General features: G+C 37.0%; 1 protein-coding gene across 1 annotated transcript in view; it reads left to right on the top strand.

Moving 5' to 3' along the window:
* Nucleotides 1-15,819, top strand: part of SCEL (sciellin) — a 310,050-nt gene that overhangs the window by 251,172 nt on the left and 43,059 nt on the right. The window contains exons 12-19 of the mRNA XM_061170721.1: nucleotides 1,839-1,881; nucleotides 2,945-3,006; nucleotides 3,311-3,370; nucleotides 10,326-10,389; nucleotides 10,898-10,977; nucleotides 11,338-11,397; nucleotides 11,586-11,588; nucleotides 12,880-12,936. Coding sequence (XP_061026704.1) covers nucleotides 1,839-1,881; nucleotides 2,945-3,006; nucleotides 3,311-3,370; nucleotides 10,326-10,389; nucleotides 10,898-10,977; nucleotides 11,338-11,397; nucleotides 11,586-11,588; nucleotides 12,880-12,936 — 429 coding nt within the window. The remainder of the gene's footprint in view (nucleotides 1-1,838; nucleotides 1,882-2,944; nucleotides 3,007-3,310; nucleotides 3,371-10,325; nucleotides 10,390-10,897; nucleotides 10,978-11,337; nucleotides 11,398-11,585; nucleotides 11,589-12,879; nucleotides 12,937-15,819) is intronic.

The raw sequence follows: 15,819 nt of genomic DNA, 5'->3' as shown, positions 1-15,819 counted from the left end.
CCATTTCACTTAATTTCCCACAGAGTGTCTTCTCATGATTTATGTTAATTTTCTCGTGGAAGCCCAAATCCTGATCTCATCATTGTGACTCACCAGTCAGAAAGGTCTAGGGCTAAAATTTACAGAGTTTGCTCTTTCCCTTGGGGACATGGAACAGATTTATAGCCTCAGTGTTGGAAGGTAGAATTTCAAATAAGAAATGACAACGCAGCATTGTGTCAGGGCACTGGGTAGTGTTTGTCCCACACAAGGATAGAACATTAATCCATTTTTTGTCAGGGTCAGCAACTTTCATATTTCTATATTTATTCTCAGCCTTCAATTCTTCCATTGAATATGCAATATTACTTGAAACGATTCATCTCTGTGATGGCTGTTGATTGAATGAGTTTTTCAGATCCCTGAGAGAACTGTTCCAGTAGTTATTCTGGTGATCTGCTATGCCAAGCATCTTCTAAGCACATTAGTGACTCAACGACCATAGCTCTCTAAGGCTGAGCCAGAGTCTTGGTGCCTCTAAATTCAGTTTAAAAAATAAATATAATGAGCATTTTTAAATGAAAAAATTAATATTGACTGGAAACTGTTTACTAGAATTGCCAAAATTAATTGAGAGTTTATGACATGCCAGGTATAATCCTAATCACTTTCTATTCATTAACTTATTGGTTCTTTTCTGAGGTAGGTACAATTAGTATTCTTATTTTACAGATGAAAAAAATTGAGGGAGCAAGAGGTTAGGTAACTCACCCAGAGTCACCAACTAATAAGTGGTGAATCCCTGACTAGAATCCAGGTATCCCTGACTTGGGAACCTGAATGTCTAACTACCAAGTTACTTGGCCTCATGGCCTCCTGGTCAACACCAGTGATGACTTGAGAAGAAAGAGGAACATTGAGGAAGTGTGGAAAGTATGTGAGACTAGAGCAGGAAGAAGGGAAAACCAAGACTTGTGAACTGGAAAACTGGGTGGGGAAGGCAAGAGAAATGGGGGTGAAGTGGGCGGATAGAAGGGGTGAAGTGGGTGGATAGAAGGGTTGAGGAGAGGATATGCTGTGAGGAGCAAACAGGAATGAAAAACCACTGCAGCTGCCTTCCTTGGGGAGAAGGCTGAGCTCCTGTGGTTCTAAGGAATATTCCAGAACCCAGGGGGTTAGCTTAAACAAGTAGCTCCTGAAGAAGCAGTCAGTAGAGTCTTTACAGTTCTCAAGTCTGGAAACAGGAGAGCAAGTGTAGCTGAACTGGAATAAGGGAGAGTAGAATTCAAGAAAGAAGCCAGACTTACTGATAAACGAGTGTTTTCCAATAGCTGCTTTGTGCACGTACATTATGCAAAGATAGAATCTATAATTAGTCAACGTACCTGTATTTGTTGATTCAAGTAAAACCTGTATTAAGCATCTACTGTGTGAAAAACCCCATATTAAACACTGAAGAGGATCCAATATAAAATACATTTCAAAATTTTAAGTGGTGTGTGTGTGTGTGTTTGTGTCTCTATGTACACTAGTATCGGTAGAAGCAAAGACATTAACATGAGACAAGTGTATGATTACTATATTACGAAGTATAGCAATGTAGGTACCGTAAAGGAGATACAAAAATCCAAAACGCTGCAAGGCTTCCAAAAATGTAGGGGACTCCATTCAGTTAAAGGACTGGGAAAGATTTCTTGGCAAAAGGGGTGTTTGAGGAGAGCTTTGAAAGATAGAGAGGATTTTCGTGGATGATAAATGTGGGACATACGGTGAACTTCAGAGAACTCAGAAATAGTTGTTTTAAGCTGAATCTGCCCCAGGATTTTACTAATGTAAGATATTCTTTTCTCTTCCCAAAGTGAAGAATTAGATAATCTCATCAAAATGAACAAAAGCTTGAATAGATAAGATTTTAAAACATCTCTTTATTCGCTTTATTACTGAATTTGCTTTGTTATTTTTCAGTATTTGAGCATGAGGACACATATACTGGGCTAGTCAAAAGTGTCCTACAAATCTTGAATAAAAAGCTTGCAGAAATCGTTTCATCATTATTATAAATGGTTATTACAATTTAAAGACACTAATTTTGAAGTGTCTTTGATTTTCACACACCAGTGTTTAGTAAGGCAGTTATAAAAATAACCACATTTCTCTTCCTGAAATACTAATGTATTAGTATGTAAACAGTTTGGTTTGGTCACTGAATGCTTGTAGTTGAACCACTACAAAAACCACTCATTTTCTTAGTTAACATTATCTCCTTATTATGAGTCATTTGTAATTGCATAACTTAAAGATCATATTAATTGAGGTTTGTGTTAGAGGTCTGTGCAATTTTAGTTCTCTCTCTGTTACTTGGCACACTAACATAAAAAACGGGCAGGGACCAAAGTGAAGAAGAAACAAAGCAAATGTCAGTTTTCTTATCTATAAAGAGAGGTGGCATTAGATTAAGAATCAGACTTCACGGCCTACTGGGACCAGGCAGGGATAGATGAGTGAAGGGAGCTGGTTCTGTAATGTAGAGGGAGCGCCCTGTCCGGGAGAGCCCAACTGTTTCTCAGCTCCAGCTGATGTTGCCACGTGAGAATTTGAGCCTAAAGTTGCAGGACACTTTCAGGAGATCCTGAAACTCCAGATGTCTACATGTCATGGCCAGCTTTGTAAATATTGGCCCACATAAAAAACAAAAACACTCCATGAACCCAAACAACACATCCATGAACCTATTACAGCTTGTAGATCCCCAGTCTGTATCTTGTCTTTTCTTTTCTTTAAGGTCCACTGCAATTTAAATTTTGAGTCTAGGAAGATACCTGTTTGGAACAAAGTGATTTCAAGAATTGTAGCTCATCTTTCCTAACCAGCTTTTTTTCCTGTCTTATATGTAAACTGATCTATGTTTTTATGAGTTAGGTATCCATTATTAGCACTGATGAGCCTTTTTGTTCAATACATTTAAAGAAATCAGGGTATTGATGGTCTCTTTAGAGCAAATCTTAAGGCAGTGCCAACAGAGAAAATGTAAGTGCATCTGTCTCTAACCTGAAAATATTATCTCCCAGATTGCTTGTTTTATTCTTTCAGACATTATTAGCGGGAAGGGAGTTATGTCCTCTGGCATAAAAATGTACTAACAGATGGGGCAGTGCACTCAGTATTGTACATTTAGTTCAGACATGATTGCCCAGAAGGATTTCTGCTGCTCTATTCAGTAAGAGTAAATGAGCAATTCATGAAAAATTTTTACTGTATCTGACCTTTCAAGATACCACACAATTTTATTTCAATATGCAGTCTTTTATTTGAATTTCTTTGTGTTTTATAGACCCAAAAGCCTTGAAACTCTCATCGTTGTGAATACCCAGACAGACAAAGATGGCAAAGGGTAAGATTTGATTGAGACTCATACAGCCTTCTTTGATTGAGTCCTAAACTGTATGCCATTTCCTGGGGGAGACCCCCTGTTCAAGACAAAAGTCAGACAGGCTGGTGGAAGAGGCACTTGATCAGGATCAGGAGATGGGTGGGTGTCTTGGTACTGGCTCTGCCAGCGACATCAATCTGGGTGACCCTGGACAAGTGGCTTAACCTCTGGAGACCTCTGTTTCCTCAGTCCATAAAATGAAGGGTATGATCTAGATGGTCTCTAACTTCCCTTTTACATATAAAAGTGAAAGAAATCAAACTGACCATTACAAGTAGTGAACAGTAGGCTGGTTTATGAACTAAATATGTTCACTGTAGGACATTTTGATGCTGGGAGGATAGCTCCTCACCACTGAAGTCTTTCTAAGGGACTAAGGCATTTTTCAGTTGCAATCTTGATTGAGTCACTTCATATGTATATCACTCAGATACACTTGTAAACATCTCAAGGTCAAAAGCCATGCTTTTATTTATTTTGTATCATAAAAAAGATTAATTAATGATCAGTAACCATTAATTTAAAGAGCATTTAAAGAAGTTAACTTATAGTTCTAGACTGACACTGATATACTAGAAAATGAATTACTACTGACATTATTTTTCATGTTGAAAGAAATCAAACTTTTGACAGTGTCATTAAAGAAAATCCCAGAACAATCAAGAATGACAAAGGGTAAAGATTTCTGAGGTCTCTACTGCTTTTTCTCCAGATTGGCTGTTTACCTTGTATTCAGTGTGTCATTACATTTGCCTTTTCCTAACATGATGATTATTTCTATTGTCCTGGTTATCTTTAAAAACCATTGATCTGTGCCAAGCTGTGCACAGATGGGTATTCTAGCATTCCAAGTCAAACTCGGTGGTATGCCTTCTTAACCCTCTCTGATGTAGAAAACAACAAAGTCTATATAACAAAAAGTGTGGGCAATCACAAACTCCATTCAGACACTGAACACTTATTAACAACATATTACTATAATGTGAATGTGCAAACATTATTACAGGTGATTTTTTTTTCCAAATGGGGAACAGATGAAGTGGGAAAGCAGTCAGTTCTCTGTAAGTGGTTGTATGAGTTTTACAGGAAAAGATGAGATTTCATATTTTTTAAGAAATGAACTTTGGAAAATGAAATTAAACATCCTCTAGAAGGAATCAATAGCAGAATAACTGGGGCAGAGGAACAGATAAGTGACCTGGAAGATAAAATAGTGGAAATAACTACCACAGAGCAGAATAAAGAAAAAAGAATGAAAAGAATTCAGGAGAGTCTCAGAGACCTCTGGGACAACATTAAATGCACCAACATTCAAATTATAGGGATCCCAGAAGAAGAAAATAAGGGAGGGACTGAGAAAATATTTAAAGACATTATAGTTGAAAACGTCCCTATTATGGGAAAGGAAATAGTCAATCAAATCCAGGAAGCACAGAGAGTCCCATACAGGATAAATCCAAAGAGAAACACGCCAAGACACATACTAATCAAACTATTAAAAATTAAATACAAAAAAAAATATTAAAAGCAGCAAGGGAAAAACAACAAATAACATACAAGGGAATCCCCATAAGGTTAACAGCTGATCTTTCAGCAGAAACTCTGCAAGCCAGAAGGGATTGGCAGGACATATTTAAAGTGATGAAAGGGAAAAACCTACAACCAAGATTACTCTAGCCAGCAAGGATCTCATTCAGATTCAATGGAGAAATTAAAACCTTCACAGACAAGCAAAAGCTAAGAGAATTCAGCACCACCAAACCAGCTTTACAACAAATGCTAAAGGAACTTCTCTAGGCAGAAAACATAAGAGAAGGGAAAGACCTATAATAACAAACCCAAAACAATTAAGAAAATGGTAATAGGAACATACATACTGATAATTACCTAAAATGTAAATGGATTAAATGCTCCAACCAAAAGACATAGACTGGCTGAATGGATACAGAAACAAGACCCGTATATATGCTGTCTACAAGAGACCCACTTCAGACCTAGGGACACATACAGACCAAAGTGAGGGGATGAAAATGATGCTCCATCAAAATGGAAATCAAAAGAAAGTTGGAGTAGCAATTCTCATAGCAGGCAAAATAGACTTTAAAATAAAGACTATTACAAGAGACAAAGAAGGACACTACATAATGATCAAGGGATCAATCCAAGAAGAAGATATAACAATCGTAAATATTTATGCACCCAACATAGGAACACCAAAATACATAAGGCAAATGCTAACAACCATAAAAGGGGAAATTGACAGTAACACAATCATAGTAGGAGACTTAACACCCCACTTTCACCAATGGACAGATCATCCAAAATGAAAGTAAATAAGGAAACACAAGCTTTAAATGATGCATTAAACAAGATGGACTTAATTGATATTTATAGAACATTCCATCCAAAAACAACAGAATACACTTTCTTCTCAAGTGCTCATGGAACATTCTCCAGGATAGATCAAGCCTTGGTAAATTAAAAAAAACTGAAATCGTATCAAGTATCTTTTCTGACAACAACGCTATGAGACAAGATATCAATTACAGGAAAAAAACTGTAAAAAATACAAACATATGGAGGCTAAACAATACACTACTTAATAACCAAGAGATCACTGAAGAAATCAAAGAGGAAATCAAAAAATACCTAGAAACAAATGACAATGAAAAAATGATGACCCAAAACCTATGCAGCAAAAGCAGTTCTATGAGGGAAGTTTATAGCAATACAATCCTACCTCAAGAAACAAGAAACATCTCAAATAAACAACCTAACCTTACACCTAAAGCAATTAGAGAAAGAAGAGCAAAAGAAAACCCAAAGTTAGCAGAAGGAAGGAAATCATAAAGATCAGACGAGAAATAAATGAAAAACAAATGAAGGAAATGATGGCAAAGATCAATAAAACTAAAAGCTGGTTCTTTGAGAAGATAAACAAAATTGATAAACCATTAGCCAGATTCATCAAGAAAAAAAGGGAGAAGACTCAAATCAACAGAATTAGAAATGAAAAAGGAAAAGTAACAACTGACACTGCAGAAATACAAAGGATCATGAGAGATTACTAATAGCACCTATATGCCAATAAAATGGACAACCTGGAAGAAATCAACAAATTCTTAGAAAAGCACAACCTTCCAAGACTGAACCAGGAGGAAATAGAAAATATAAACATACCAATCACAGCACTGAAATTGAGACTGTGATTAAAAATCTTCCAACAAACAAAAGCCTAGGACCAGATGGCTTCACAGGCGAATTCTATCAAACATTTACAGAAGAGCTAACACTTATCCTTCTCAAACTCTTCCAAAATATAGCAGAGGGAGGGACACTCCCAAACTGATTCTACAAGGCCACCATCACCCTGATACCAAAACCAAAGATGTCACAAAAAAAGAAAACTACAGGCCAATATCACTGATGAACATAGATGCAAAAATCCTCAACAAAATACTAGCAAACAGATTCCAACAGCATATTAAAAGAATCATACACCATGAGCAAGTGGAGTTTATCCCAGGAATGGAAGGATTCTTCAACATACGCAAATCAATCAATGTGATAAACCATATTAACAAATTGAAGGAGAAAAGCCATATGATCATCTCAATAGATGCAGAGAAAGCTTTCGACAAAATTCAACACCGTTCATGATAAAAACCCTCCAGAAAGTAGGCATAGAGGGAACTTACCTCAACATAATAAAGGCCATATATGACAAACCCACAGCCAACATTGTTCTCAATGGTAAAAATCTGAAACCATTTCCAGTAAGATCAGGAACAAGACAAGGTTGCCCACTCTCACCACTGTTATTCAACATAGTTTTGGAAGTTTTAGCCACAGCAATCAGAGAAGAAAAAGAAATAAAAGGAATCCAAATCAGAAAAGAAGAAGTAAAACTGTCACTGTTTGCAGATGACATGATACTTTAGATAGAGAATCCTAAAGATGCTACCAGAAAAACTACAGGAGCTAATCAATGAATTTGGTAAAGTAGCAGAATACAAAATTAAGGCACAGAAATCTCTTTCATTCCTATACACTAATGATGAAAAATCTGAAAGAGAAATTAAGGAAACACTCCCATTTACCACTGCAACAAAAAGAATAAAATACCTAGGAATAAACCTACCTAAGGAGACCAAAGACCTGTATGTAGAAAACTATAAGACACTGATGAAAGAAATTAAAGATGATACAAACAGATGGAGAGATATACCATGTTCTTGGATTAGAAGTATCAACATTGTGAAAATGACTATACTACCCAAAGCAATCTAAAGCTTCTATGAAATCCCTATCAAACTACCAATGGCATTTTTCACAGAACTAGAACAAAAAATTTCACAATGTGTATGGAAACACAAAAGACCCCGAATAACCAAAGCAATCTTGAGAAAGAAAAACGGAGCTGGAGGAATCAGGCTCCCGGACTTCAGACTATACTGCAAAGCTACAGTAATGAAGACAGTATAGTACTGGCACAAAAACAGAAATATAGATCAATGGAACAGGATAGAAGGCCCAGAGATAAACCCATGCACATATGGTCACCTTATCTTTGATAAAGGAGGCAAGAGTATGCAATGGAGAAAAGACAGCCTCTTCAATAACTGGTGCTGGGGAAACTGGACAGCTACATGCAAAGAATGAAATTAGAACACTCCCTAACACCGTACACAAAAATAAACTCAAAATGGATTAAAGACCTAAATGTAAGGCCAGACACTATCAAACCCTCAGAGGAAAACATAGGCAGAACACTCTATGACATAAATCACAACAAGATCCTTTTTGACCCACCTCCTAGAGAAATGGAAATAAAAACAAAAATAAACAAATGGGACTTAATATAACTTAAAAGCTTTTGCAAAGCAAAGGAAACCATAAACAAGATGAAAAGACAACCCTCAGAATGGGAGAAAATGTTTGCAAATGAAGCAACTGACAAAGGATTAATCTCCAAAATATACAAGCAACTCATACAGCTCAATATCAAGAAAACAAACAACCCAATCCAAAAATGGGCAGAAGACCTAAATAGACATTTCTCCAAAGAAGATATACAGATTGCCAACAAACACATGAAAGGATGCTCAACATCACTAATCATTAGAGAAATGCAAGTCAAAACTACAATGAGGTATCACCTCACACCGGTCAGAATGGGCATCATCACAAAATCTACAAACAATAAATGCTGGAGAGGGTGTGGAGAAAAGGGAACCCTCTTGCACTGTTGGTGAGAATGTAAAATGATACAGCCACTATGGAGAACAGTATGGAATTTCCTTAAAAAACTAAAAATAGAACTACCATATGACCCAGCAATCCCTCTACTGGGCATATACCTTGAGAAAACCATAATTCAAAAAGAGACATGTACTACAGTATTCATTGCAGCTCTATTTACAGTAGCTAGGACATGGAAACAACCTAAGTGTCCATCGACAGATGAATGGATAAAGAAGATGTGGCATATATATACAATGGGATATTACTCGGCCATAAAAAGAAACGAAACTGAGTTATTTGTAGTGAGGTGGATGGACCTAGAGACTGTCATACAGAGTGAAGTAAGTCAGAAAGAGACAAATAAATATCGTATGCTTACACATATATATGGAATCTAAAAAAAAAACAAAAAAATGATCCTGAAGAACCTAGGGACAGGGCAGGAATAAAGACACAGACGTAGAGAATGGACTTGAGGACATGGGGAGGGGGACGGGTAAGGTGGGACAAAGTGAGAGAGTGGCATGGATTTATATATACTAACAAATGTAAAATAGATAGCTAGTGGGATGCAGACACATTACACAGGGAGATTAGCTCTGTGCTTTGTGACCACCTAGAGGAGTGGGATAGGGAGGGTGGGAGGGAGACACAAGAGGGAGGAGATATGGGGATATATGTATATGTATAGGATTCACTTTGTTATAAAGCAGAAACTAACACACCATTGTAAAGCAATTATACTCCAATAAAGATGTTAAAAATAATTTTAATTAATTAATTAAAAGATAAATAAATAAATGAAGTTTGGAAAGTTCCATACAAGTGGTGGAAATTAGGAAAAGTGGGTGAACACAAGTTAATCATGTGGGCTAGGAAGGAGGAGAAAAGAGAAGGGGTTTGTAAGCTGGTATAACTTGATAGCAGCTGGGCTTTGATGCAGAAAGGATGGGTCTCTTTGGTGTGGTAGGGAGAGCCCACAGTTTCTTTTCCTTCTTCCCTGCCTGTCTCCCTTCCTTCTTCCTTACACAGAAAGACCCTCAAATGTCAGCAGTCTTATCACAGTGAAAGAAAGAGACAGATGAAAATGGCATTGAACAACTGGGGGATTTAGAGAGATTAGCTTTCATATTCCCTAATTGTTTTAAGCTATTGGCGTGTGAAAGTTTTATTGGTTGTGGTCAACTCATATAAAGTACTGGGGTCATCAAAGAGTTATTTCTACCTTTCCCAGGTTACTTTTTATTAAAAATGACTTGTCTAAATCTTCAAAATGTTTAGATTTAAAATGTTGATCATCTGATTTCCACCCTTGATGTGAATGCTTTTCATGTTTAAGGAAGACAATATCTCAACACATATATTAAAGTTAGTTTCTCACCAGCCCACCCGCAAAGAGTAAAGAAAGCAAAAGCTGAGATGTGGGGGGAACTTTTACGTTTAAATTGGTTTAATCATAACTGAGTAATGGTTGGGTCCTCACTGTAGGATAGTTAGCATATCAGCATTTGGCATGAGAAGAGCCACTTGAATTAAATATTTCTAAAGACTTCTGATGTTTCAGGTACTGATACCGTCTTACTGCTGTTGTGAAAAATCTACTGTTGAATCTCTCTCTCTCTCTTTCTCTCTCCGTTGCTGTGCTCTCCCTGCCCCCTCCAATGTTATAAAGAAACCAAGGCCTTGGAAGTCTTATTAAAGTTAATCAAAGGACTGACAAAAACGAGAAAGGGAAAGTAAAGCGCCTAACATAATGGGGCTCTCTTTTTTCATGTTAGATTTTTACACCTTGTTGGAAATGGGAGTGTTATGCTTTCCTCTGTCACAGTTGAACTGTTGCACTTTGGGGCCTATCAGAGATAGTAGGCAAAGAATATGATGAATCCTGTTTCCATAAGACCACATGCTTGAGTTGCACTGAAGTAAGTGCAGGAAAACTTACTGCATAATCTCTTATTCTATATTTTCTTAAATAATTTAAAAATGAGACAAATTTTCTATTTAAATTAAGAAATAGAAAGGACAAAATGGCAAAGTGAGAGATGTGTTGGCGAAGATTTTTTAAACTGATTTAAACCAAGTACTACTGTGGAAATTTAAAAAGATAAGCTAAGGGATAATTATATTGAAGTTTCTCTGGTCAGTTGGCCCTTTCAGGGACATCCATTCAGGGACATTCTTTCAGGGACATTCTTATTTATATGGTTTTCAGAAAAAATTGAATGCAAGTTAATTGACATAAAGTCTCCATGTTTTTTCCAAAGAATCCAAGATCTCAAAATGGTTATCAAAGCAAATGCTAGGACAGATCAGACTAGCAGAGGGTGAGAACTGCTTTGATGTTTCTAAATCTTGCTTATTTTCTACTGGGTTAATTGTGTGATCTTCTCAGTATACTGAAGGGGGTCACATCTTTGAGTTTGGCTTCTCTCTTCTGTGTCTGAACTCTACTGCCCTGAGCTTTACTTTGGCGAGTCTATCTAAATTTAAATTTACCTAGAGCCCAATAGAATCCTAGAGATTAACTTAACTATATTATTGATAGGTAACTTTCATAACAAAAATGAATTTAATACCAGTATAATAATCTTCTCCAAAAGCTTGAATTAATCATCAATAATATGGAATGTGTATATAAAAAATACTGTGGGAATACTTTGAAACTGATCTAAATTTTTTTTAAGAGGTGAAGACCTTGATAATGTTATCAAAGTGAATCCCAAAGAAAGTGAAAACACCACTGGGTAAGACTGATTAGTATCTTTAAATCTGATTTCTGTAAGTGACAATAAGATAAAATGATTTGGCATTTTAACTTTAGAAATATGTTTTACTGGCATGGAATTGGATGATAATGATAGGCCACATGACCTTTCCTCCTTGCTCCCAATAAAATTGCTTATTTTTGAAGAATTGCCCCAATGTTTAATAGTAAGTTGCCTTTTCTCCCAGATTTTGATTTGGTTTTAGGGGTGAGTTACTGAATTGAATTTGTTTGCATCTAAAGAAAGCACAATCTTGACAATATTTTAAAAGTGGATCTCCAAAATGACAAAGATAGCCAAGAGTGAGTCTTGACTAAAACTACTGAAAATCAACTTCTTTGAGGATGGTGGTCTCAGAAGGCAGCCCAGGGGAGGGGCTGGGCAGATACACACACTGAGAGGAAGAACACCCCACCACTTCTCTTCTTCAGGGCTATGTTGACAAGGCAGCAGTACTCAATCACGATATCTCTGCCATCCTCTACTGCCCCCTTTGGTTTCGGGCTATGCCCCTTTTGGTATTACTCAGTGCATTTTAATGGAGGTGACATGTGTCTCCCCAAGAAGTGTCATTAATTTTCCTACCATGTAAGGTATTTTTTCTTGCTCTTATAATTCACCATAATCTAATTATATTTTAAAAGGGGGAATGGTTGCGTTTATATGAAGACATATTTTTTAAATTATTTTTCATATTGTTAAACTATTATCATCTTTTATATTATTCTTATTATTTAAAAACAGAATAGGCAATTATATCTGATTTGTTAGATGGAAATTTACATTCTATCTGGATCCAGTATAGAACTTTATCTAACTCAACATTACTTCAGTGCCACCCATCTGGGGTGTTCTAACAAGATGTATCTGAGGGCAAAGCTGATTTTGTTAAATAACAAGTTTCACATATACTTATGCATTTTGAGAACAAAACAAAAACATCATATGTTTCTTGTTGGTAAATTACGAAACTTAAATGGTCTTCAGCTCAAGATGTAAGAGAAGAATTTTCATTTGCATTTAGAGCTTTAAAAATTACATTGATAGAGAACGTGTATACTTACCACTTCTTAATTTTGCCAATCATTGTTCACTTGATTAGTGTTTTATTTTAATGACATTCATTAAAACTCATTTCCTTATTCAAAGGAAACAAGACCTCAATGGGCTTATTTTTTTTTATAAATTTATTTATTTATTTATTTTTGGCTGTGTTGGGTCTTCGTTTATGTGCGAGGGCTTTCTTTAGTTGCGGTGAGCGGGGGCCACTCTTCATCCCCGTGCGCGGGCCTCTCACTATCCCGGCCTCTCTTGTTGCGGAGCACAGGCTCCAGACGCGCAGACTCAGTAGTTGTGGCTCACGGGCCCAGTTGCTCCGTGGCATGTGGGATCTTCCCAGACCAGGGCTCGAACCCGTGTCCCCTGCATTGGCAGGCAGATTCTCAACCACTGCGCCACCAGGGAAGCCCTCAATGGGCTTATTAAAGTGAATCCTGAAACAAATAAAAATATCAAGAGGTAAGTAATTTAAAGCTTTTTATTTCTCCTTTGGCATTTATAAACACATCGGAACTCTGAGTGCTTGCATTCAGGAGAGCAAATTGAAATTCAAACCGAACTGAACTCTTTTTTTCCAAACGCATCATATTAAGCAATTCTATATGAGTGATACACAGAAGTGACCTCTTGCATTTTATTCTCAGGTGACATTTGCTATAAGGTAGATTTTGAGAAATTAAATGGGAATTTGACTACCCTTCTCTACTATTTATTTCTTTGTGTGTAAGTGTATGTGTGTGTGTGTGTGTGTGTGTGTGTGAGTCTGTATGTGTATGTGCGTGTGTAAATAGTGTGTTACGTATAAATGTGTGTATATATTAGTGTATATGTATAAGTGTGTTGGTATAAGTGTATGTATGTGTATTAATCAGGGTTCTCCAGAGAAACAGAACAATAGAATATATAGAGAGAGCGAGAGAAAGAGAGATTTATTATAAGGAATTGGCACATGCCCTTCTGGAGGCTGAGAAGTCTCAAGACCTATCGTTGGCAAGCTGGAGACCCAACAGAGACAATAGTAGTTCCAGTTCAAGTTTGAAGGCCTGAGGACCAACAGAGCCCATGGTTAAGTTCCAGTCCAAGGGCAAGAGAACAAGGTCTTAGGTCAAGCAGTCAGGCAGGCAAAGTCTCTTCTTAACTCAGCATTTAGTTCTATTCAGTCTTTCAGCTGATTGGCTATGGCCCACCCATGTTAGGGACAGCCATCTGCTTTACTCAGTCTACAGATTCAGATGTTAATCTCATCCCAAAACACACTCACAGACACACCTGGAATAATATTTGACCAAATATCTGGGCACTCTGTGGCCCAGTCAAACTGACACATGAAATTAACCATCACAATGCATATATATATATAAATGTATGTGTGTATGTATAAGTAGTGTGTGTGTATGTGTATGTATGCATAAATAGCATATATAAACAAGTGTATGTGGGAGTGTAAGTAGTGTGTGTGGATGTGTTTATGTACAAATTGTGTGTGTACATGTGTACTATGTTTGTGTGTAGTGTGGGTATGTGTATATAGTGCAGTGTATGTTTAAAGATGAAGAGCTTAACAAAGTGTACCTTGTAAACGAATTACCCTACCCATGAATTGTCAAGTAAATCTGGAAAGCTTATGTCCTCTTGCTTTTTTTTTTTATTTTTTAAAAAACAGATGGAACATATCTGAAACTGAGCTTGTTGGCGTGTTGCTGAAAAGTATACCAAATAATTCCATGTGGTTTCTTTTGAACTCCTTTCCATTCCATTCACTCAGTACATATTATTATGCGTTGATTCTAAAATGTGTCACTGATGCCTGCAGGCCCTGTCAGCAGAGCCTGGCTGGCTGAAAGCTGGTGCGTGCTGTCAGGCCGTCCTGTTCTCAGCAGCACAGTGTGATTGCAGGCCCAGTGACCCTATGAGTTGCAGACGTGTACAACTTTGCAACCGACAGCCTGAGAAGAAAACACTGACCTCCTTGGCTCCCAGGGTATTTCAGGGAGGTAACTTGAGGTTGGGAGCAGGGAGTCTAAAGGACCCGGGTTCAAATTCTGGCTCTGTCACTTGCTAGCTGTGTCCCCATGCTTCAGTTTACTCACCTACAAAATAGGGATCATAATACTGTCATGCCTGGCACATAGTAGATACGAATAGTTTTAGCAATAATAAAGATTCACATGAATTCTGTTTTCTTAATAATTTAGATACTGTTCAAATATTTAATTTACTTTGACTCTCCAAGAAAAATTCATGTTTTTCCTTTCTAATTTTTATTAAAAAGAGTATTTCAAATCATCACCTATTGTTTTTCATAGGTTGGGGTGTGCGTGTGTGTGTGCCTATGTGTACACATGTGTATACACACATGCAAATATGTGCATTCATGTGTGTATGCTTGTGTGTGCATTCATGTGTGTATGCCTACATGTGTGAGTGCATACGGGTGTGTGTCTGTGCAAACAAGTGAAAATGTGTGTTTGAGTGCGTACATGTGTACACATGCTTGTGTGTGCCTAAATATATGTGTGAGTATATTCGTGTGCTTTTGTGTGTATATGAGTACCTATGTTCATGGTTGTGTATGTGTGTGCTTCCTGGGACCTTTTAGGGACAGTAGTCATCTTTTTTTTTTTCCTTTACCAAGCATAATTAAATTCTGTAGATCTCTTAAAAGTAAAATAAGATCATCTCCCTCCCTTATTAAAAACTTTCAATGTTCTCTTATTTCAGGTAGAATAAAGTTCTAAACTTTAGCGATGGCCTTTCACATGTTCAGTAAAGTCCAGCCAAACTGATCTTTTTTCTATTCCAGGCTCACTTCTGCCTTAACACTTCTGTGTATGCTATTCCCACTTTGGGAAGCTCTATTCCCATACTGTCACCTTCTCAAAGAGATCGTTTCTGACCATTGAATATAATTAAGTCACCACCCCCTCCTTCAACCCCAGCATTGCAGGCACCAGGCACTTTTTTTTACTTTCTTCATAGCATATATTATTATCTGGAAATGTGGCATTCATTTATACATTTGATTGCATATTGCCTGCCTCTCATCAAGTTAGAATGGAAGCTTCTTGAGGGCTAAGCCCATCTGTATTGTCCCATAACTTGGGGCCCATAGTAGGCCTTCCATAACTGTTTGTGGATTGAAAGAATGCATAAATATTGAAGACATATACACTATGAGGCATTGCTTCCCACAGTTGAACTCAAAATATTATTTTACACTACATTAAATAGCACACTCTTCTTTTTTGACTATATGAACTTTAAAATTTAGGGAACCTTATACTGATATGTGCTCTATTTAATATATTTAAAGAGATCAAGGTCTTGACAACACAACCAACA

This window comes from Eubalaena glacialis, chromosome 16 (assembly GCF_028564815.1).
Source record: "Eubalaena glacialis isolate mEubGla1 chromosome 16, mEubGla1.1.hap2.+ XY, whole genome shotgun sequence".
Taxonomy (NCBI): Eukaryota; Metazoa; Chordata; class Mammalia; order Artiodactyla; family Balaenidae; genus Eubalaena; species Eubalaena glacialis.
This window is presented reverse-complemented; position numbering and strand designations above follow the sequence as displayed.